Here is a 24729-nt window from a genome sequence, read left to right as displayed (position 1 = left end):
CTGACCTCTGACTGCCAACACGGGGGGGGGGGGGGGGGTAAAGGAGGCATGAATATATGGTGCTATGGAGGTGGCATTATCATAAATTATTGGTTTACCCAAAACAAGGTCCATAATGGAGTGGAGTGTGTAGCCTGTTCTGTACATTTATGGTGTATAACTATTAGGCTATTAGCACTATATGTTTTTAGTTTTTAAAGATTGCGTTTCATTGTTTCACTTGGAACTGAAAATCCAAGACACAGTGGTTTAACACTACTGTAAGCAGGTGCCATTTCTACAATAACTCCAAAACCCAACATACGCATGGTGGAAATCAAATTAAAAAAATTGAAAATTTAAAAATTAAATGAACAATGTGCAACTAAATGCCCTGCAACTAGATTTCTGGTGATAGGTCACGTCTACTGTCCTTCTATGTGAATTTGGTATCACTTTGTTACTACACCATGAGTTTCCCTGACATCAATGCTATACTTCATCTGCCATCCTCTTGTCATCTTAGTCTGCACTTACTGGCCACAAAAACATAATATTGTAAAAGAGTTATGGCAGGTAAAGTAAGGGTGCGGTAACAAAGTGAAACTTCATTGAAGAGCAAGGGTGAAGGCAATTTTCTAGCTAATCATAGCAGTGGCCATCTTGTGCACTTTAAGGTAGTCATCACTTCAAACCTGAAAGAACTGAAGCTGCTTCTCTCTGGACCAGAAGAACGGATGTCTCAGAACGCAGGGAGCAGAGGGCCGGAGCTGGGGGTCGCTGCTGATCATCCTCTCAATGAGATCCAGTGCAACTACCTTTTCTGTGATCCAAACACAATACATGCATATAAGTCAGAGAAGCCTTCATTTATTGGGTCTTTAATTATCAAAGTCTCCATAAGGACCTATTACTATCAATAGGATCAATAGGATCTATTACTAAAATAGATCAATCAGGTTCTCACGTCTTCACAAGAAAATCTAAACATTTATATGTCTTACCATGTGTCTCCTCCTCCAGATGTGGGAGTTGGTATGACCCATTCAATATATTTCCCTGTCTTCTGAGGCTGTCTCCAAATGGGTGCTTCCCACATGCCAAGACGTAATAAAATACACAACCAGCAGAGAAAATGTCCACCGCTGATGTCTGAGAAAAATAAGAAAAACTGTACTGTATGTGACCCTTTAAAACCAATAGTTTTAAACCAGTATTTCCCAACTAGGGTTCCTGCAGAGGTTGCTAGGGGTTCCTTAAGCTATGAGGGATTTGTGACTCGCAAGTCAGTTGACACCAATGTTATTTTTTGGCTATCTGTAAGGGTGACATTTATCCCAATGGCCAGCTATGTAAGAGGCATTCTTTCTACTGACCACGACACTAGTGCACGGTGAGCTGTGGATATCGTACCTAAAGCAGGGTTCTGGACAACCTGAAAGTTTTTTCAAAGGGTTCTCCAGTATTAAAAAGGTTGAGAAACACCCAAACAGAAGGGAAGAAGTGGTCGTCTGAACAAAAGGATAAAACCTCCCAATGGGGACACAAGTTCTGATAACATCTGTCAGAAGGATCTTCTCCTAATCTAGGAGTTATTGCCCCCCACCGCCTGTTGTTTCCTTGAGGACAGAATTTAAAGGAAATTGCAGACTGTATTGGAAAATTCCATTATTGTTTTGATTCCCCACGCAATCTTGAACATAATTTGGGTTTTGCACCCCTTAAAGCCATGCCTACACCAGTCTCTTTTTAGCACAGGAATCACATGAAGAGAGCCAGACCAAAATTAATGAAAACGATAATTATAAAGCAGATGATAAAACAGCAGCCAACACATTTCAAGGTTTAGAAGATTCTCCCTTCATCAGGGCTTAGGTACTATTATCTACTTGAAGTGACTAAAAGTTATAAATATTTAAAGATTGAATTGATATGTCATTAATGTGAATAATAATAACAACACTATTTAAATAATAATGCAATCTATTCTCTTTTGCTATTTTGATTTCCTTCAAGTAGATTTACAAGCCCAGATAAATTGGTATTGTTGAGAACCCCATAAGGTGTTGTATGTTGTATTCAATCATCTGATGAAAGCTTAAAAGTGCTTTTCTGATGTTTCATTTAGGACAGTTCTCTTTCCCTCCTGAAAAACAAACAAAAAAAAAAAAAATAAAAACTTACGGGGTTCTGTGTTCGTCCATCACGTAGAACCTCTGGTGCGATCCAGCCCTCAGTTCCTGGTATACCAGACCGCAGGCTGAAACTACTTCTCCCCATTCCCAGTTTTTTGCATAGGCCAAACTCTGAGATGACGGCTCTCTGTCTGCCTTGGGCATTTGGCAGGGAGATGAGGATATTGCATGGTTTCAAATCTCTGTGAACTGCAAAAAACAAAATACCAATAAGCTCAAATACTAGCCCATCACAGCCCACAAATCAAAACAGGATAATGACTGTTGGGAGATTACTGTATAAACTACTAAAATCATTCACAATGATATCCTGGCTATGCCATATTGTGAGGAGGATTATGTTTCATACAAAAATTGCACTAATCTGGACTATCTTTGCAATGAGCATATTTTCTGAATGAGTCCTGAGGGCCAATCATCCACACCATAAGCCAATCAGATGATGCTCGCCTCAGGGCTCATCTCGGATGAGAATCTGACATGTGTACAGTGGCTCTACAAAGTCGCAATGAAAGTGAGGAGAGGAGAGCGCAACAGAACAGAACATTCATCTTTTGGTCTTTTGGCATTGGAAACAATCATGAATGATAATTTCCAAGGATAAAAATCTAACGTGTGTACATAGCCTAACTCGTTCTAGAAATAAAACCTTAAAGTCTTAGATAAAGGTACAATTACCGGTAGTAATATTAACTTTTTACATTTAGTAACTGTCACTCGTTTGCTGCTACATATTTTGATAATTGTAGTTAATATACAGACATGTTCCTGCTTCACCAATGGCTATCTATTTGTCAAGATAATTGATTAGCATTCCCTGCTCTTTAGTAATGAGATCATATTAATTGCCCCTATTGAGATTTTACTGATTTCAAAAAGTCACACCTGACTCAGATATGTACTGCGAGAAAAGGGACATGAAAGACACTGTGCAGAAATATTAAGCAAAATGTAAAGCCTGTATGGTTAATGAGCACTTAAGGCAATACCAAACCTAGCTACAGCCCCATACAGACGTCTGATGGATGTCAGATTTTTGTTGCTGGACACAATCTTTTGTAATAATTTCCAGTGACAGATGAACATATGAGCACTGTACACACAACACCATTCTGTTTTCTGGAGAGAGGAGGAGGGAGAACAAGTGACCCGCACCATGTTGTGCTCTCTTTCATTGGGGTGAACATTAATTGTTCTCCATTGGTCATTCATTATTTCGCAGTGGCAGGGGAATGCTGTATACATGGCAGATTTTCTCCACGTATGACTGTTCATATCCAGCAACGAATATCTGACGTGTACCAGCCTAATACCAAGTAAGGGCAGTAACAGCTGTGATGGGTGTGAGAGAAGCCCCCTGATGCACAGCAGTCAATATCAAAAGAAGGATCAAATACTCACTATTCGATCTAAATCAGAGAATTTCCTATAGTGTGAAGATACATTTTAGGACAAGAACATACAAGTGATAATGTAACCAGGATGAATATTTTTAAAGTTGCAGTCCTGCAAAGCTGTGGATTCAACATAAATTGTAACAAACCGCAAATAATCAATCAGCTCTTACCAATGTTCAGAGAATGTAAATGTGCCAGCCCTGACATAGCCTGGAACAGGACAGTCACGTTATCCAATCCATTGCAATGGAAGGCGGGGTTTTCCACATACTATAGGTGATAAAGCAAATATTAAAGTTAAAACAAAATGTACCAACTGAGGAACAGCATTAACAGGTGTGGTTTCCATTTGTGCAGGCACGACAGTCACTGAAGCATCAGGGACCTGGGAATTTTGCAGGTCTGATCACCATCATAGTAACAAACACCAGTTGTAGCATAAGAAAGGTAGTCTTCGGTGCAGGAGAGGGGAGTATGAAAACAAAGTGATTACATCAGTAATTTTGTAAGATAACAGTTACATTAAGGGTTAGTGTTAGGATAACAGGGAGGGTTAGTGGTATAGGAAGGATCAGTGTTATGGTGGAGGTTACAGGGAGAGTTGGTGTGAGGGTTATACAGAGGGTAAAATAAGGATTAAAGGGAGAGTTAGTGTTACATAGAAGGTTAATGTTATAGAAAGGATCAGAGTAAGTATTAAAGTTACATAAAGGGTTAATGTTACAGTTATATAAAGAATCACCACTGGGATCAGAGTTAGGGTGATAGAGAGGGTTAGTTGTAGGGTTTTAGGTTTGATCAGGGTTGGGGTAAAAGGGAGGGTTAATGTTTTTTATGGAAAAGGGGTAATATGAAAAGTAAAGGGCTTATACAAAGGGATAGAATTAGGATTATAGTTAGGGTTAATGTAAATGGTTACATGTAGAGTTATAGAGAGATTTAGTTTCAGGGTAATAGGTAGAATCAGAAAGTAGGGCTTGCAATACACGAATAGTTAGTTGGGTTGGGTCCATTGGGTTAGTATGGAAAAAAAGGGGGTTAACCATTCAGAGGTATAGAATTATAGAGGTAATGTTAATGGTTACATGTAGAGTTATAGAGAGATTTAGTTTCAGGTTATTAGGAAGTAGTAATAGGGCTTGCAATACAGGATGAATTAGTGGGGTTAGTATGAAAAGTAAGGGGGTTATTCAGAGGGATAGAATTAGAATTATAGTTAGGGTTAATGTAAATGGTTACATGCAGAGTTATAGAGAGATTTTGCTTCAGGTTAATAGGCGAAATAAGTACAGTAGTAGGGCTTGCAAAACAGGAAGAGTTAGGGAAGTTAGTATAAAGGGGTTAAGAAGGTTATACAGAGAGAACAAATTAGTATTATTGTTAAGGTTAATGTAAATGGTTACATGGAAAATAATTTTTAGGGTGATAGAGAGATTTAGTTTTAAGTTTACAGGTAAAATCAGTAGTAATACTTGCAATACAGGAAAGGTTAGTGTTATGGGTATGAAAAGAAGTTTGAATGAGGAGACGTTGAGGTAAAAAGAGGGATAGAATTAGGATTATAGTTAGGGTTAATGTTAATGGCTACATGTAAAGTTATTGTTGGAGTTATAGTGAGATTTAGTTTCAGATTAATAGGTAAAATCAGCAGCAGGGCTTGAGATACAGAAAATGTTAGTGGAGTTAGTATGCAGGGTAAGGGGGTTATACAGAGAAATAGAATTAGGATTTAGTTAGGGTTAATGTAAAGTTATTGTTAATCATGGAGAGGTTATAGAGAGGTTTAGTTTAAGGTTTATAGGTGGAATCAGTAGTAGGGCTTGCACTACAAGTATGGAAAGAAGTTAGTATAAGGGGGTTATACAGAGGGATAGAATTAGAATTCAGTTAGGGTTGATGTGACATTATGATTAGAGTTATAGAGTAATTTATTTTTAGGTTTATAGGTGAAATCAGTAGTAGTGCTTGCAATACAAGGGTTAGTGATATGGTTATGGAAAATATTAGTTAGTATGAGGGGTTAAATTGGGTTAAAGGCTAAATGGGGGTAAAGACTAATATAGCTAGGATTATAGTCAGGGTTAATGTAAATGGTTACATGGAAGTTTATTGCTAAAGTTTTAAGAGTATGAGGGGTTAGGGAGGTTATACAGAGGGATAGAATTAGGATTATATTTGAGGTTATTATAAATGGTTACATGGAAAAATATTGTTAGGGTTATAGAGAGATTTAGTTTCAGATTAATAGGTAAAATAAGTAGCAAGGCTTGAGATACAGGAAATGTTAGTGGAGTTAGTATGAGGGGTTAGGGAGGATATACAGAGGCATAGAATTAGGATTATAGTTGAGGTTAATGTAAATGGTTACATGGAAAAATATTGTTAGGGTTATAGAAAGATTTAGTTTCAGGTTTATAGGTAGAATTAGTAGTAGGGCTTGCCCTACAAGTATGGAAAGAAGTTAGTTTGAGGGGTAAGGGGGTTATACAGATGGATATAATTGGAATTCAGTTAGGGTTGATGTGAAATTATTGTAAGAGTTATAGAGTGATTGAGTTTCAGGTTTATAGGTGAAATCTGTAGTAGTGCTTGCAATACAAGAAGTGTTAGTGATATGGCTATGGAAAATATTAGTTCGTATGAGGGGATAAATGGGGTTATAAAGACAAATAGAGCTAGGATTATAGTTAGTGTTAATGTAGGTGGTTACATGGAAAATTATTGTTAGGGTTATAGAATGATTTAGTTACAGGTTTATAGGTAGAATCAGTGGTGAAATTTGCAATACAGGAACTGTTAGGGTTACAGATAAAGTGTTATGTTTGAGGCTAGAGACCATTTTCCTGCAATACATGTATCATGTGATAAGAACCATGACTCATTTTTCCAGTCCTTCCTCATCATTTGCTAAGTGATGTCACTGCACTCCATCTTGTCATTCATACAGATCTACTCTCACCTCTTGTAAAGTGGCTGCACACAGCTCCAAGGCGATATAATAGAACAGCTTGTCACTCTCAGTGCAGAAATAGCGGATAACGTTCGGGTGTTCATCAGATTCTCGCAACAGTTGAACTTCTCGATCCGCCAGTACAAAACTCTCTGGTAGAATTCTCTTTACTGCTACAGGGCGGTCATCAAATCTGCCCCTACACACCAAGAAACCCATGTTACTAACACACAGTATCCCAGATAGAGGGGACTTAGCATTCACCAGGTGGGTGGGTCATTTACCTGAACACAAATGTTCCTCCTGCTCCACGACCCAAAACTTCCTTGGTAAAAAAGGAGATTTTGCCCACTTGCATTACTTCTTCATCATGACCTGCAAGAAGAAGGTTTAGCACCAGAGTAATTGTATTGTAAGTAAAATTGTACAATGAAAAGGACAATATTGTGCAAATCAGGTAGCTTCTAGGTATAAAAGAAGCATGTGACCTTCTCACCTTCTTCCCAGAATAAAATGCTTGCACATGATCAACTAATCATTCGGAATGAACACTGTCACCTGTGCAATATCCAACACTGACTAGCAGAAGGATTAGATTTAGCCCTCCCACAGAAGAACAGCAGGGAAGCACAGGAAGGTAAGCTATGTGGGTTTGATATTAAGGGAACTTGTTACCTGAAGTGTCAAACCCCAATTAATGACTTTCCAAGAAGCAAAACATTCAAGTCAAACTCAATGACAGCAAAAACTTCTTTGGTGCTGAGGGGTGGAACAAATTATTGCAAAAAAAATGCATTTATACCTTTTTGCATGAACTAAATTAATTCCTTATGTGTTATTTAATGCATGAATTTAATATATAGTTACACTGTTGAGATTTACTATTCGGTTTAATGAACATACTCAGATTGTTCTATATAGTTCATTGACCAGGGAGCTCATACCTTTATCACTTTCCTCCCCATCATCTCTGCTCAATCGCTTTGGTCCATTGGCTTGGCTCTGGTCCAGCTCTCCACTCTGCCTCTTGCTGCTGCTGGTCCTCTGCTCCTCAGCCAGAACAATGGTTTCTCCTGCAGATGGGGACACAGAGGCCTCAGCGTTCACATTCTGCTGTTGCTGGAGGCGGAGTAGCTTCTCTTCAAATTGTTGCTGCAACTGTTGTTGCTGAAGACGCTGCTGTTCTTGTATCTGAGTCAGCAAAATATCACAATGATAAGTTATAAAGTGCAAAAAGCTTGGCCAACTGGTGAGCTTAACAGCCATATTTAAACAAGTATGCACAAGCTATCATACACTTACTTTTGGGTATGTGAGGCCAAAGAGCACCCATCCTCCCAGAAGAAGTGTCACTATTCCCATAATAAGTAGATTAGTGATTGAGGAGTCAGGTAAGACAATTCCAGCTTCCTCTTTGTTGCTGTCCATCTTCAACCGCCCTTCTGTGTCACCCTGGGAAATCCCACCTTGATTCTGCGGGGTCAAAAACTGAAAAGGAGGACAAATACAATAAGGGACAGGGCAGTCAATAAAACTTTTTATGTCCTAACCAGAGCTACACAAATAAGAACTGGCATTTGATTTCCTTATACAGTACAATTCTCTAAAATGTATTTGAAAGCCCCAAACATTTTCCCCTACAGAAGCCATAAAGATTCCAGATGTTCTGAGACATGGAGGTAGTGAATTCTGTATCTCTTTTCAGCCTCATCCTATAAGCCATAGAGGATGTGAGGTGGTTAAACAGCCAAAATGCTAAACATAAAGGAGGTCTTGACCCTCCCATACAATCTATCCAAACCAATGGTTGGCTTTGCATACATTCCTACATAATTGTTCTTAGCAAACATCACTATTTTACACAACTTGAATTATCTCTGGGAAAAGAATATACTCACCTATGTCCGCTGTCCCAGCCATTTCTTGGTGTGGGGGACTCCTATTCAAAACCTGCAGATGTGCCTGTACTGCCCTGACACTCACTATGTGCTAATATTACCACTGCAGACTCCTCTTCTGGATCTAGAGAGGACCCCACCACTGGACAGCTATTGACATGGTGACATGGGGTATGTGGGAAACCCAAATATCAGCTTAAAAAATAATTTCTTGACTTCTAAAGTGTCATACCCCTTACGAAGTATGATTTTCTTTCTATAACACTGAACGTGTGGGTAAGCTAATAATTATTATTGTGTTTTTCAGCAAAAATCTTACATCATCAAACAAAGTTTTTGGTGCCGGGCCTCTGATTACAGACTCTGTGTCCCTCCGCAGTGTCTCTGGAAATGCTCGTAGCATTGTGGTATGAACAACATGTGGTACCTCGTGGTGACCTGGGGATTTACACAAGATAATAGTATTCTGTTAGATACATATAATAGTATTGGGAGAGACAATAGATGAAGATAGACAACATAACAACCCATAGAAAATGACTTAAAGAACCGAAACGTTTGGTGTGGGTGAACCTATTTCATAATCAGCAAGTATGTACAGCTTAGTGGTGATTATGACAGATCCTTCTGTAAGCAGGTGTCCTGCAGTGATAGCAGTCCAGGAACCTGTCACTGCTGCATACCTTGGCATTCAATGTTATTTAACTTAAATTGTGTCCAAAAATGACAGCTAAAAAGTGGCAATCAGTTACCTTATTCTAAAACGATATCTAAACGATCACCCGAAAGTCCTTTTAATATTTTACATTTATTTTAAAGGTTTTTGCACTGGGAAAAGACTACTAACATTATTGTGTTCAGGTTCCTAGATGTGTACAAATTCCTGCAAAATTAACAGGCAAATATTTGAAAATGTAACTGTAAAAAACAATGTTTTCTCCTGTTTGGTCTCTCCCACCTTCTTACCTATTAGCAACCACTGGCTGACCGATACCACGCCACCTTTTGGGTATTTAACATCTGTGCTAGGTGTCACATCAAATTCTGTGGACTCCTTTAGAGTGACATCCTTGGTGGTGGGACCCTCTATCCGGGCCAAGGTGATCCCACGTGGCTAAATAATGATAAGAGAAACCTAGAGTTAGAAAACATCACATTGTCAGGCGAATGGGGGCTGCCATTGCTGATTTCAGAAGCTGAAAAACTTTCAGGCACTGATATGGAACAAATAAGCAGATGAAGAACTACATGCTTGTTGTAGATCGAAACCTTGGAAATTAGTGGAGCCAGGGAAAACTGGGAAAATGTAATTCTTTAAAGGAACTTAGCAATGGCAGGCACATGTTTTTCTCTGTTTTTTAAGCATGCTAGTTGTCTGGCTGTCACTCGAGTTTTCTTTCCCTTGCTCTTCAACCTTTTGAGTCTCCAAACGGCACAGGTAAAAGCCTGTATTGGCTTCTAGACCACTTGCTGAATGTTTGTTTTGGAAAAGTCACTTAGAAGGTACCCAACCCAGGGACAGCTAGGCAACTAGCATTTTAGCAAGGTCAGCAATTGCAGTCTGCATCACTTTCAGATACCAGTTTCCTTTAAAGTACAGAAAGGCCTTGATTATGGCTGACAACAAAATAGTCATCAAACAGGGGTGCTAGAGAGTGGTAAACTGTGTTGCAGTATGTTCGGAATCATGCCTCACTGTATACAGTTTTCAAAAGTTGCAAAGTTTTATAACTGGAGATCCTGCCAGCATTAGCCCCAGGGTGACGACACTACATCTTGGTCCCGTAACAAGCAGTCTGCCATTTGCATTTCCTGCAGACAGACCTGATAAGCAGCCAAAAAGCGAACTAATAGAGACCACCAAAAGTGGTCTAATGCTGCGAGTCTGCAACGGGAAGTGCTGTCACTGGCAGGGTCCTCAGGTAAGAAACTTTGCAACAAAGCCATATATGGTCAGGAAAATTCTCTAGCACCTGGTGTTTGGGGACCATTTTGTGATCAGTCATAATCAAGGTCTTCTCCATCTGTCTTGTGGCTTGTCACTATTCACCCTACAAAGTGACCATTAGGTCAAATATTCTTACCACAACAGAGACTCCCTCATGAATCACAGAGGTGGAAGCATAGAATCCGCTGGCATGCTTCCCAACATACAGTGATGGACTAGATAGAGAGAAACACACATGATTAGTACTTTTCATTAAAGCTGCTCACAAAAAATGGTATTACAATAAAAAATAAGTAAAAAAAGCAATAATACATTTATTATAAAAGCCAGCAGTTTTTTTTTGCCTCTGTAACCCACTGGGGAAATTTTTCTTAACTTCCTAATTCTTAGACACATTAGGAATTAAGAAGAGGTCCAAAATGAGGAAAATATAACCAGTTGTCACTGAAAAATTGTTAGATAAGCTTTTACTGCTTTTTTTTGTTCTGTTAACAATTCCAAATTTTAGAAGACAATGATCACTAGTATAAATAAAGGGGGTAAATCCTCCCAGTGGGGTTAGGAAAAATGGTTGCTAATCCATTCCTACTTGCATGTAAATGCATTTTTAAACACTAATTTCAACTATGTTTTTACAGACCTGTTATCCCCTGCACTACAACATTCAAACACAAAAAAGCATAAGAAATAATGCTTAGTGATAGGCTTGTTAAGCACCCAGTGCTGTCACATAGGGGTGGGTAGAGTCCCTAGATCTGTGCAAGCTCAAAACCTGGCACTTACACAGGGCTTGCAGAATGGCTGGATGCAGGTTGGAGGTTAACCACTTCAAACTTGTGCTATATGTGCCTAGTGTAGTCCTGTAACATTTTTAGTGGGGGCACGTACCATGCGAAATGCCCACAACTGGTTAAGTGACACGAATGCATCACTGGAAAGAGTTACCAAAGATTATTTAAAACACTTCCATGAATCCAAAGAATAAAGAAATGTATTATTATTGCTGCTCTGAAGGAAAAGCTATCCTCCAACAACCAGTATGGTTATTCTGCTGAACTAGCAGCTGTGCCATGGGCTACAAAGTACTCACAGTAGATGTGTCTTGGTGCTGCTCAGCTCTTGCCCAGCCTGGTAATTTAATTGGATCAGTCGAATATCTTGAGAGTTAAATGTTAGGTAACGTAAGGTCTCTGTGGCCACATTGAGATGAGGGATACGTCTCAGACTATCCTGGTGCCACATAAAGAGTCCGACCACAGGTGAGCCATAATTCTGCATCCACAATACCTCCCCGCTATTCCGGTCTGCTGTGACCAATAACCCATCGCCAGTGGACGCGAAGTGAGCCATCTCTGGGAAACAACCAAACCGTCAGGATCAGGTAATGCAACATACATTATAGAACACAGGTACTAGGTTTAAAGGTGTTACTAGGGTAGGATAGCAGGGGCAGTATGCATTAAAGCCAATCTGCAGAGCAGGCCAACAATATCACGCAAGAAATAGAGATTTTTATTTTATTTTATTAAAATGGCCACCATGTCTGTATTTATAGCAACTGAACTGAACACTGAAGGTTGCTACAGATACAGGGAAAGTGGCAGCTCGGCAAAGAAACATCAGATCTTAACCCTGAGAACACACTAATTATTTAGTGTATGTCTGAATTATCCTATTAGCTACCCTTTAACGTAATGTATTTTAGATCTAGTGAACTTATCGTCACATTTTCAACATTATGTAAAAGTTTAGCTTTTCATATTGTACCTTCCCAATTCATCACATATTTCAGGAGGCTGCAGGCTGCTCCTTCTGTGCATGCCGAGATTAGGCATGAATCATTAGGGGTTTTACTATAATGTAAAAAAAAAAAACAAGCGCTCACATATGCATAGCAAGATTAGCGCTCTTTTTTTTGCATTTGGAGGAAGACATTTCATCCTATCTCACAACTGTGCACTGTGAGATCTGGAGCGAAGTGACATTTTTTTTTTTAATAAAAGTTCTGAAGTAATGAAAAATAACTATATGCACTCACTAACTCACTGCTAAATTAAATTAAAAAAACCCACCCAGATTTTTTTTGCCAGGACTTACTATATTCATAGCTGTCATCACACACAGGGGCAGAGTAGTCATAGAAAGTGGCGTTCCAACGCAGTTCCCGGGACTTTGTGTCATACATAGTGATCATGTACTCTGTAACATAAAACAGACCTTTACAGATGGCCAGGAACAAACAAACAACTTAACATACCTATGTATGAATTGGTGATGCAAAACAAGATTGAATATTCCTACAAATACATTGTATACGTCACTCAGATATCAAATGACTGGATTAAAAAATGCAAAAAAGGACAAACTCAGTAGCAGAATATAATAAGAGCCGAAAAGATAGCTGGCCAGGTCCCAGACTACAGAGGTGCCCATGGGGATACTGACAGCGTAATAAAACAGTAAGCCAGGTTCAGGTTTGAAAACCTTTTAGGATCTTCTTTGAGAAGGTTATCAGAATTGGCATCTTTTGTATTCTTTGACCATATAAAATATGAAATAAAATGGCAGAGGGTTCACATACTGTAAACAACCGAGGAAGATACAAATGACATGTATGCATGCATGACTATTATATTGTCGTCATCAGGGTATTAGTATTTAGTAACTGTTACAAAAGATGTAAGTGTAGCTGAGGATGTAATGTGTAAATGTAAAGGCAGCTATCGTTAAACCTGTCGAACGTACGTGTGCGTCCAATATACAGCAGAGGAGATGATGGACACAATCCATCTGATGACTCTGTGGACAGCGTTGTCTGCTTCTCTCCAGATTTTGGATCCACAACGAACCAGGAATCCTGCTTCTTACCTGAACCAAGAATGACGAAAACAGACAGGCATATGTGTGGGAACATAGAATCTTTGTTTTATTATTTATCAGTTTGGTTACAAATGGAACACACAAATACATAGTAAAGAAATTGGAAACTGTCTAGTACGTTGAGAGGGTTAAGGGATACTGTGATGTAGGAGGGACTGGCTGGAGGAAACATGCCAAACACGGGGGTATTATTTTCATATCACACACATACTACTTAATATGCAAGTGCAAAACAAATCCATAATTATTGTTCAGCGCTGCATAATATGTTGGCGCTTTATAAATCCTGTTTATTAATAATAATAATATTAATAATAGTAATACTTATGACCTTTTAAAGAGATCATCAAACACACCTAATGTTCATGCATTAACCAGGGTCAGCAACTGCTTTTGGGGCTGATGACACAATCAAGTAATTCCCAGTGCTTGGAATGATCCTAAAATGTTGCCTCACACAGATCAGTTCCCTGTTGCTGCCTCTACAAAGATACATTTCTCAGTCAGAATGATCACCTGGGCTAAAAAAACAGGATACTGATGGCATGATTTGCACCTTCCAACTTACACACAGTCCTGGAGATAAGGGACTGCATTTTAGAGATCAACATTGAAGTTGTTTCTGTAGATTGTAATACATCAGGATTGTACTCATGTAGACTTTTACAGTTACAGATAGGTTCACCTAAATGTGTTATTATTATCAAGCCAGAATATAAAACTTTGCATTAAAGTTTGGAAATAAGATAGCGGCAAGTCTGGAGAAGCTGTTTTTTCCTACTAACTGTGAATACCAGAGGTATTTCTAAGAACGAGGCAGCTCTATATAAGGTGTTTTTGTACAAACTCCAAACTGTAATACAGGGGTGTCAAACTCAAATACACAGAGGGCCAAAAATAAAAACTTAGACAAAGTCGCAGGCCAACCTTAAAATTTATAGAAAAATTGAGGAAATTTTTTCTTCCCATTAGATATAAACCCTTTTCATATGGAAACAAAGAGGTTTTGCTTCACATTCAATCCGGAACAAGCTTATAATAGAGAAAGAGGCATGACTTTTTTTTTTTAATTTTATTTAAGAAAAAAATCTTATGCCTCTTTCTCTATTTGTAGCCTTTTGAGTTAAATTTCAATGGTAACTTTTTTGCACAGGCTAACAATAATATTAACAATATTCTTCTATGAAAATCCAACCATTCAAGTCCATGCCTTGGAGTAGCAAGGAAAAGTACAGCTGGAAATACCAGACGCAGACAATACCGAGCTAAATTTTATGAGTGGCCCGCCGCCAAAACTTTCTCTTTATTGAAATAGCACCGCTACTAAAATTACTGGCATTATTTGCATCTATAAAACAGTCCAATGCGGGACCACGCAAGGGCAGAGAGCCCGCTGGTCTATAGATGTGAGTGATTCCGGGAACTGTAGTAGAGGCCCTATTTCAATGCAGCGGTGGGTCAGCTGCAGTTCATATTTATGAATCTTTTGGGGGCCAAAAAAAAAAAAGGACATTGGGGGCCAGATTTGGTCCCTGGGCCAGAGTTTGACACCCCTGCTGTAATAATTAAACAAGAATGACTCCAATGTCATTCTACAAATAATCTACCGCCTAATTATTCATTTGTTTTTCCTTAGTAATGAAATATTAAGTAGGAACTCCCTGTTGGTGTCAGCTGCTCATCCAGTTCTAAATTAACAACCGGCATTAATGCAATTCAGGTCCCAAGGGATTCTCAATACAAAGCTTCTTACTGAATAAACACAGAAGATTAAATAGGCAACAGATCATATCTATTAATATGTTGATTAAATTAATGGCTAAATTAAAAGTTTAAATAAATGTTTTCAGCTTTACTTGCCAAATTATTTTTAAGAGTGCGTACTCAGATTCTAAAGGTATTAGAAAATGCAGCAAGTCGGAAAGAGACCTCATATTCTGCCTAGAGGATATACAGTAACAGCTGTCCCTTTTCTATCCTGATTGAAAGACCCTGGCTTCCCCTTTTATTTATTGGATTTGAGTTCTTCACATAAACTCAGCATTGCATTTGGGTATTACTTTGCAGTCTGCATGCTAAATCTGTGTGACTAGAAACACCCACTCCTCCATTGTAATATTTTACCAAATAAACTTTTTTTGATATTTGCTTATTTTCCATTCATAAGTCAGCCCACTACTTGCTCTTGAGGGGAGTACTGAGGGGGGTGCTGAGATTTTTCCAGAAAGCCGTGTATAGCACTCCTGCCACCCCTCCCACCATCGATGATCTGCTGGCATTGCATGTTTTTTTTCCTTCACATGGCTTCACTGGTTGCTCTTTCTTAATAGACAGAGGAAGTAAAATCAGCCGAGGTGAAATTTTAGCATTAGCACATTTGTCCCATGACGTTGCTTGATGACCTCTCCATGACAGATCACTAAAGGATCAAATGCTACAGCTACGTACACATGCTGGATGAATGAATGATACCCAAGATGAGCATTATCATTTGTCTAGCATGTGTACAGCAGTCCCCCAATTTCATTGATTGATCCACACTGGCGGACTGATTAACAGAACAACTGGAACAATTGCTGTGTTTTCCTATAAAAGGGAGTACATAAGGGTGCTGCTTGTTCGTCCTCCCCCTTCCTTTTCCAAAGAACAGAACAGTGCTATATGTACAGGGCTCATTTGTTTACCAAGCAGCTTCTCCTCCTATTCAGTGATCCTTTCTTAAACATTCACCCAAAGCAATTCCTAACAACCATTTTGAGTAACAATTATTGTGTGTCTGCACAAAACTTTAAAGATCACTCTGGGGCTCTATTCCATCCATTGGTACAGTACACTGGCATTTTTGTTCTTGTAGAAGAGTGCAATTACCTGTATACAAGATCCCATCAGAGCTACGACAGGGAGAAGATTGGACCAGTTCTTGAATGGTGAAGGGTAATTTCTACAGAATAAAGAAAAAGAAGGATCAGGTATTGCTATGCTATTTTCCACAATCCCAAGACCAGCTTTATGGTATTAATCAGGGTGGTTGCCTGATGGTGACAACAGCACATCATGACTACACAATCAACATCAGCGTAGCTACTTTTTGTACCCACTGGAGGTAAATTTGACAAGGAGATAATCTAGGAGATCTAAAAGATACTTTATGATTGAATGAAACTTTCTGACTTGATAGGTCGAATGGTGCAAATATTGCTCCAATGTGTCAGCTGTAAGTTGTCTAATGTCATTAAGGATAAGATAATATCTCCTTTTCATGGATATGCCGCATCTATGGCCATCCCAAAGCTTTTTAGATGTACAAACTCACCATGAGTCCCTCCTTGTTCCTTCCTCCCAGGATGTACAGACTTCCATCACTGGGGTCCGGCAGGAAAGCCGGCCTGTAACAAAGATCAGTGTCACTTATCACTAGTATATACTACGACAATCGATAACCAATACGGACCAATAAAGAAACACATATAACACCATATGCTACCACCATATCTTTCTACTGAAATAAAAATTGATTGTAGTACCCAATAGCTACCAGTCAAATTTGAGGCCGATAGCAGCAGACTGAATCTGAATCTGAAAACGGATTTGTTGCTCTGCGGTACTACATAAGGTTCATTTTTCCAACACATATACAGACTGGACCATACCATGGCTGCATAAAAGTCTATAAATATTTATTTAAGTCCCAGGATTTTTACTATTAAAGACCAAAAAGCATTTAGAGACAAAATATGTTATCTATAAAAAGTAAAGTAAACAAAAGTGAAATAGATGCCCAAAGTGACTGGATTCTATTAAAGTTTAATAAAACTTTTCAGCTCATCTACTTGCTCATGGAAAAACTCTGCCTTTGGCTAAGCATGGGCAGGTCAGATTCCTACAAAGAGACCACTGCTTTCAAGCACAGTTGTCCTTCTCTGCAGCTACTGCCTATGGGCAGGCTTTTCATTTTAAGCTGCGACTGCATTTTAAAGCGCACAAACTGTGCTTTGCATTAACTTTCTTTTGATGTACTACCTAAATGTATTTAAGTCATTTACAATGAAAGTTCAATTGGGCGTTAATTCTCTTCTTAGAGAAGAAACACTAAAATCTGATTAGTCAATATGATTGCCATTTTTTTTCAGTTGCCATGCTGTTCATAAATTAGCAAAAATACTTACTCAGAAACATAAAGTGGAACTTGGATGACCGGATCTAAAACAAAAAGCATACAAATGTGTCACTACACAGAAGCAGGTTTACTATTCTAAAGAAATATATTTACCTAAATACATTTGGGGTTTAACAATAGACTATTAGTAAAGACCATCAAGAAATATAACAAAGTGGAGATTATTCTTATAATAAATGGATTAATCAATATTGCAATGAATAAACATTCAAGGATGAAAATTAATAAATTAGAGTAAATTTTCCTAGGAAACCAAACAAATTAATGCAAAGTCACAAGATAAGCAAACAGATAAATGTGGAAGATGCTTTACTTGTCAGCCAGACTGGAGATTTAAGAATCGCTGGCCAACATCACAGAGTGCCTGGTGACCCTGACACTTCTATTCTGCAGTAAAGCAATATAACCTGATCACATCCCAGACCCCAAGTTGTTGCTATAAAGTAAAGAAGAAGCAGCAGAAAAAAAAAGTCATCTTGCTGCTCACTCTGCTCTTTCCTCCCCATTCAGCCTCATTCTTATCAGCATTTGTATGCAGAATACCTGACTTGTGTGTCCCCTACCCTTCCTAATATCCTCAAGGTTATACTGTACAGGCAACTAAAAAAGGCATTATCATGTCAGATTAAGCTTCTTTAAAACTGCATACCAAAGGCAATTGGTGTGTGATTTGCATCAAGACAAATGTTTGCAAATCATTGATCATCTCTACTCACTACTATGCTGATCACTGTTCTACTTGCTGCACTTGATGACTTGCAGTGCAGTGCAAGGATCTCCCTGCTTCTACTTAATTTATTTTGTGGCTCTGTGCTTTTTTCTCTTATCCTGCTGCCCAAGTCTTTTCTAAAAAATAGGATTATTGATATTCAGCCTACTGCTCCAAACAAAAGTGCATCTGTCAGAAACAAATGCTGACCTTGCTCTGAAAATGCTATTTGCCTGGCTGTTCCTGATTTTGTCATTGCCACCCCCTTCTTCCTAACAAGAGTGCAGCCTATGAGTGCCAAAAAGTGTTCCAAAACTTTATTTTTAATTGATATGGACTACACAGAATTGGTCACAGAAAGAAAATATTGCCAGGAGACAGATCATGGCTTTGGGGTTTAGGTAAGTATGTAAGGGGATGTGGGGGTTACTTTAATGGGAGTAGGTAGGAAAGATAACTGTATCAAATGAATAAAATGGAAGTGAATCCTTTTATGTTTCCTTCCATACCTGCAGTAAAAAGGCTATACTATAATTTCTGGCACAGCATCGTCTATACATTCCCTGAATGATTCAGTTGCTGTGGGTAACAGTAATGCGTTTCCTATGAATGCTTTCCATAAATAGGGCCTTGTACTTGTTTGTTTTTTGAGCCAAAGATAAATCTTTGAAACCTGAGTTACCAGGAAATAACATGACGGGAGGGGACCAGCATGTTTGGGCCAAAGCTGGCTTGCCAAACAAGTTTAATTTGTATGTAACAGTTAGGATATGTTCTGTAAAGGGAGATTAGGACAAACCGGTTTAATAAGCATAAGGTTCTTAGTTTCCAATTAGCTGCCCCCAAACCCTCTATTCAACTTCTATGCAGTTTTCTGGGTCAGCCACAGTGCTAGACAACCCCTTTGCCATGCACTTGAGTGAGGATAAGTATGGAAGAGGAGAAGCACCCGTGCAGTCAGAAGCAACTTACAGGAACTACACTGCGTTCTATTGTAGCCAGGTGCAAACATTTGCAGAATATGGTTCCCAAATGTTGAAAGCGTGGATGAGCCTGCAGTAAAAGGACGTTTGACATGGCCCTTATTGTGATGCTTGATACTAGAATTTAATGATTCCCTGTACTCCACCTTAGTCTTCAATCCTTTGCAGATAGGTGGAGTCCCTTGCCGCTGCCCTCCTCCCTCTTAATTCCATCTGCTGTCATACTCCAACTGCATCCAAGCTGTTATCTGCAAAATGCATTGGAGACAATTTTCTATGTATTGATAAATGTAAATGTTTTAATTAGAGGAATTATGAAGCTTTATCTTGGAGATGTCAACTAATTTTTATAGTATTGAACAACTGTTCATTCATTTATCTTTTAAGCCAAATGAATAATAATAATAAATGAATGATTTTAAAATATTGAACTTTTTTGATGCTTTAAAAATCCTATCCAAAATATTGATATTCTATTATTTATTCTATCATATTCCCTCTATTTTCTATCTTTGTTTGGATTTATTGATTAGGGATGTATTTGGGCTTTATTATACAAGATAAAGTTTTGCTCAGGGTACAGTTAAGCCTGTAAGTGGCAAGAGGGGGCAGATAGACCTATCTGAGCCTCCAATAGAAATATAAGATATGAAATAGAAAATAAATGTAATTTTTCACAGCAGCTTTAACAGATAAAGATAATGTGATATATGTATATATACATACATACACACACAGTATATCTTAAACACCTTCCTTTATATAAAACCACCCTCCTTCCTCCTTACCCACCCCTGTGCAATGTACGGGTTAATTGCTTTAATTCTAGGGGGTATTTTTTAGGAAAAAAAATATTCAGCATTGATTACCACCTCACCAACTGGCATTTTACTTTGAAGATTGTGGATGGGCCTTCGGTTTCCAAGCATATAGTGCTGAACCAGTATTACCATAAATCTTGCACTCTGGCCCACATAGCACAGGTGAACTTTAAAGGATAACCGTATTTCTGCACAATAGTACAATTTTCTGTTTGCCCCTCCAGAGTGCATCAAAAAACTAAATTGGAACTTGTAGCTAGGAGGCCCCCGATACGTATATTTGGCCACTGAGGCCTAGCGCCCCTCAAATTCATATTGGTAGTTGTAAACAATGGTGATATTGTTTCCTAGCAACCAAAAAAAGCTGGGAGATAAAAAGGAGGCAATAACAATGAATCTTTGGCTGGGATGACTAAAGCTACATACACACTTCCAATTATTATCGTTGGAAAACGAACGACGAACGTTCATGCACGATATATATGAACGATCGTATAGCACCGATCCTGCACATAGAGTTAACGACACGATCGTTCGTAGATATTGTACACACAATAGATACGATCGTTTGAGCGATAGAGGAACTATGTGCACGACAGGAAAGTGAACGGACGTTCGTTCATCACACATGCTCTGAACATGGACGATCAACGAACGACCGTACACACGAACGATGTTCAACGATCGTCGTCCAATCCGATCCGTCGGTCCGGTCGTTCGTTTCCAGCGACTTTCCTCGTTCGTCGGTGTCGTTGGTTACTTTTTTACAAACGATTTTTTGCCCAATCGATCGTTCGTCGTTCGATTGGAACGATAAAAATTGGAAGTGTGTACGCACCTTATATTTGCCACCCTATGTGGGCAATTAAATCAAAGGGACATATTTATATGATGGATGATAAAATGATGTAATGGATGACCAATAATGATATATGCTCTCCCTTACAATGCATACACCCTGGCTTATCTAATTCATAGAAAATAGGCCACAGTGTTTGCAGCGGGGTGCCACAGAATTGTCTTTGCTCTGTGATTGAAGAAAAGGAGGCCCTTCAAGTTTTTTATTTTCATTTTCAACGTGCTGCCACAGTTTCAAAGCCCCAAAATTGGTGCAACATGGCGCCCATTTGTACAGCATGTATCTAAATGTGCGGTGTTTTTAACCCGTTTGTTTACAGGTTTAGATGCAGGATTTACCATCTCTCAGAGTCCACATCACATCTCCGGTCTTCTTACTGACGGCGTGCAAACTTCCATCCAACGTGGACACAAACAGCAAGGATTCTGGAAGCGAGACGGAGGCCCCGGCATCACACTACAACACAAAGACGTCATGTAAGAGAAGATTTGGGCAAGGGTAAGATTCGTCTAACTAGCCAATCAAGTGACATATTTCCGTCTTTGAAGATGAAACCTGATTGCCTATATTTAGGCTAGGTTTCATTAAGGTTTGTACTGAGAAAACAGGTAACCATTGCCATCCATGTCCTGAACCTACATGGGTTCCCCTGGTAACCTCCTGACAACCCTACTCCTTTGTAGCACAGTGAGTAAGCGTTGTCACGATGCTTCTTTTGCTTGCTTCCTGCAGCTGAATGGATCAGGAGGAAAATAAAGACATAATATTTTGCTGGGGGAATATTTTTTTGAACCTCTTGGTTTGCCCATCAGCATCAGCTGCAACAGAACTCATGCTGGCCTCCATATAATGATACTTTCTGAGTCACTAAACTACAATAAGCATGCGGACAGTGAAATCAGAACTTCTTATAGGCATATTTGCTGCAGATCAGGGGTACTGGAGCTATTGGGTCAGCATGGCAGCCAGGTAAGTAGCATTTTTGGACAGCATTGGTGACAAGAGTACATATATACTGAATCTGGAATATTCTTGTAGAGTTCTATGAATGTCCCCTGAGTGTAGACAGCACAGGCTGCTCCTGTGTTTACATTGTGGGCAGATTAGTGCCGCCACCTCTAACAATGGAACGCACCGGCTGGAGTCACATGACACGGAGCACCACGTCACGCTGAATTCCTGAAAATACAGGACCCCCAGCCTAATACCAGGAAGTTACCATGTCTCTGTCCTGAAAAGACCCCACCTGTGACCTGCTGCTGTCATTGGGGACACAGCTATTGTCACAGGCAGGAGGGAAATGAATGACCCCATCCAGCACATTCCAAAGTCACACCGGAGGACGATGAGGGATGTGGTCATCATGTGCAATGGCTTGTTTTCTAGTAACTATCCAGTAGACAGTGGTACGGAACAAACAAACAATAAATGGCTACCCATAAAACCTTACAATTAATTTCTTATTTGCTCCCTTTTGGTCTGTAAATATACAAAAAAAACTGTTGACATGCCAAAGATCCAGCGATTTCCTAACTAATGTTATCAACCTTATTTGGGGACTACAGAACATCACCTCCATGTCATGACGATAGGAGAGGAGGTTTAAAACAACTTAAAGGTGTCTACGCTGACCCTACAAAAACACAATACAGTGAACGTTGTCACCATGAGAGAGATCAGCATCAGAGTAATCACCCTAGGCCAGATTCACCCAGTGAAAGTATTACATTGAAACTAAAGCCCTCCAAGCCATAAGACTATTCATTTGATTATCACATTTGTGCTAGGGTTATTGTCCCATTGGGGAGATTTTCTTTCACTTTCCATTTTATAAACACAATAGGAAATCTCTCTATATACAAATTTTCCCTATCAGGACAGGTGTCCCCATTGGAATGTGACCCTCACCTCTTGTTCTGGGGTCAATTGGTAAATTTGGATTTTTGTTTGATTTGCCCTATAGGAAGCAGAACCTATTCAGAAACAAGTAAGGAGATTTCTGGAACCTCACTTGCACTGCACAAATGAATGGATTACATAGGAGCAGCTTGTGAGCTGAAGCGATGCATTCCTATACAGAGCCATGCACCTGTTCAGTGCAAATATTGATTCACACAGGAGTGGTTCTCTGGGAGGGACAAGGAATTGTTTGCACTTTGCTGAGTATTGCATATTAATTATGTCTGGAGGTCTGAGATCTCAGCACCCCCCATCCCCCCCACAGCCTGCAATTAATTCTGTACACACAGCAATGGAACATGGTGACTCTGATAACAATCTAAAAGCGTCACATTACAGGATTTATTAATCTTCTCTAAACAGCAGCTTTGTCTTCGGCTTTACTGCTAAGCTCCAGGCAAACATAATGATAAAATACAGAAATGTGAGGAGACCTACTGGTCAGGGCATTGGTAGGTCCGGTAGCAGCACCAGCAATCAGAAAGGTGACACCAATGTTTGTAATAGTAATGTCACCAATTGTGCCAGGAACAGTGCCAACATTATTATTATTATACAGGATTTATATAGCACCAACATATTACGCAGCGCTGTACATTAAATAGGGTAGAATGACTTCCAGGATCTAGATCCCTGGTACCCAGTATGTGGTTCCCATGCCCTGCCTTTCAAACCCCAGAAGTGTAGAAGACAGAAATTATTTGCAAAGATATTGTGATGGCTGTGATCTCTAACAGACTCCTGTAACATAGCCTCTGACAGTCGCCTGTAATAGTCTGACTATACTTATAGCAAGTCTGCATGTCTGTATGTGTGCTGTCTCTGACCATCTCTTCCGATGTCTTAGTTCTCTGACCATCTCATCTTAAAAGCCCGCAGTCTCTGACCATCTCATCTTAAAAGCCCGCAGTCTCTGACCATCTCATCTTAAAAGCCCGCAGTCTCTTACCATCTCTATTATTATACCCCTAGTCTCTGACTATCTCTTCCTATATATATGTAGTTTCTGATAATCTGTCTGCAGAACAGATTTCTGTATCATTACAAACCCTGAATATCACATGTGGCCCCACACTACTATCAAGGGCCACAAATAAGGCTATATCACAACCACCGCCCTGTACAGTTCCCGCTCATTGCGATTTGGTTTGTGATTTGTGACCACTGATCCCAAACTCCTTTACACAAAAGTCCCAGTTCTGGATTCACAAGCACAGATCATGATTTCAGTACTTCAAAATCCCCGCACAATACAAATATTTATATCAGACAAGCAGCCAAATCTGTAGAATAAAAAAGACCAATCACAGGAATATTTTGTGGTGTGTCCCACAAGCAAGGACACAGAAATTTGAACGATTTGCAGGACAGAACTTCAATTTCTTGACCATCCATTGAAAGCAGAGGCACCTACAATATCTGGGGGTGCAGATATTACAGCACAGATACATGATCATTATCTATAATAATATGATAATATTTTCCTGTTCAGTGACTCACCTGTAGCACCTGTGTGATGCACAAGGTAAGTGTCACCCACAGAGCTGGGGGCATGTTGTTGGGGGGTTGTCAGCTCCAGGCAGGGGGTCTTCTCATCCTTAGAGATGCTAGGACAGTAGTTGTGTCAGTGTGCCTCCATCATGTGAATTGATGACAATAGCAGCTCCTGACCCCCTGTGCTGTGTCAATGGGCTCCCAGTTTCCGGGTGTCAGGCGGATCTCTGCTACAATAACATTTGTCCACCTGTATGAGTCCAGAGGGTTCCCTATTGCATCACTGGCATGGATGGCCAATCAGCGAGCACACGTCATTCCACCTGACCAATAAGGAGGAAGGGGGCGTGGCGCCTATCACCCGGAACTAAGCTTGTGTGTTGTTGGTGGACACGTGGAGGTGATAGGAGATGTGACGATCAGAAAAGCAGAAGTGATCTGACAAATATGGGACCATCGATAACTCCTCGTAAGTGTTGT

At 39.5% G+C, this 24729-nt stretch overlaps 1 protein-coding gene across 1 annotated transcript; it reads right to left on the bottom strand.

Moving 5' to 3' along the window:
- Positions 1 to 187: 187 nt before the first annotated feature.
- Positions 188 to 24488, bottom strand: ERN2 (endoplasmic reticulum to nucleus signaling 2). The gene is made up of 19 exons (XM_072417554.1): positions 24256 to 24488; positions 21135 to 21252; positions 17414 to 17447; positions 16561 to 16633; positions 16116 to 16188; positions 13113 to 13235; positions 12465 to 12566; positions 11458 to 11719; positions 10504 to 10582; positions 9386 to 9533; positions 8739 to 8857; positions 7824 to 8009; positions 7466 to 7712; positions 6806 to 6896; positions 6531 to 6720; positions 3742 to 3841; positions 2164 to 2363; positions 984 to 1131; positions 188 to 802 (listed from the first exon to the last, which is right to left on the bottom strand). The coding sequence occupies exons 1-19, from the start codon at positions 24307 to 24309 to the stop codon at positions 669 to 671; spliced, it is 2481 nt and encodes an 826-aa protein (XP_072273655.1). The 5' UTR covers positions 24310 to 24488; the 3' UTR covers positions 188 to 668.
- Positions 24489 to 24729: the final 241 nt, after the last annotated feature.

Source organism: Pyxicephalus adspersus, chromosome 7 (genome assembly GCF_032062135.1).
Source record: "Pyxicephalus adspersus chromosome 7, UCB_Pads_2.0, whole genome shotgun sequence".
In the NCBI taxonomy this organism is placed as follows: domain Eukaryota; kingdom Metazoa; phylum Chordata; class Amphibia; order Anura; family Pyxicephalidae; genus Pyxicephalus; species Pyxicephalus adspersus.
The sequence above is the reverse complement of the archived record's forward strand: the minus strand, read 5'-3'. Positions and strand labels throughout refer to the sequence as shown.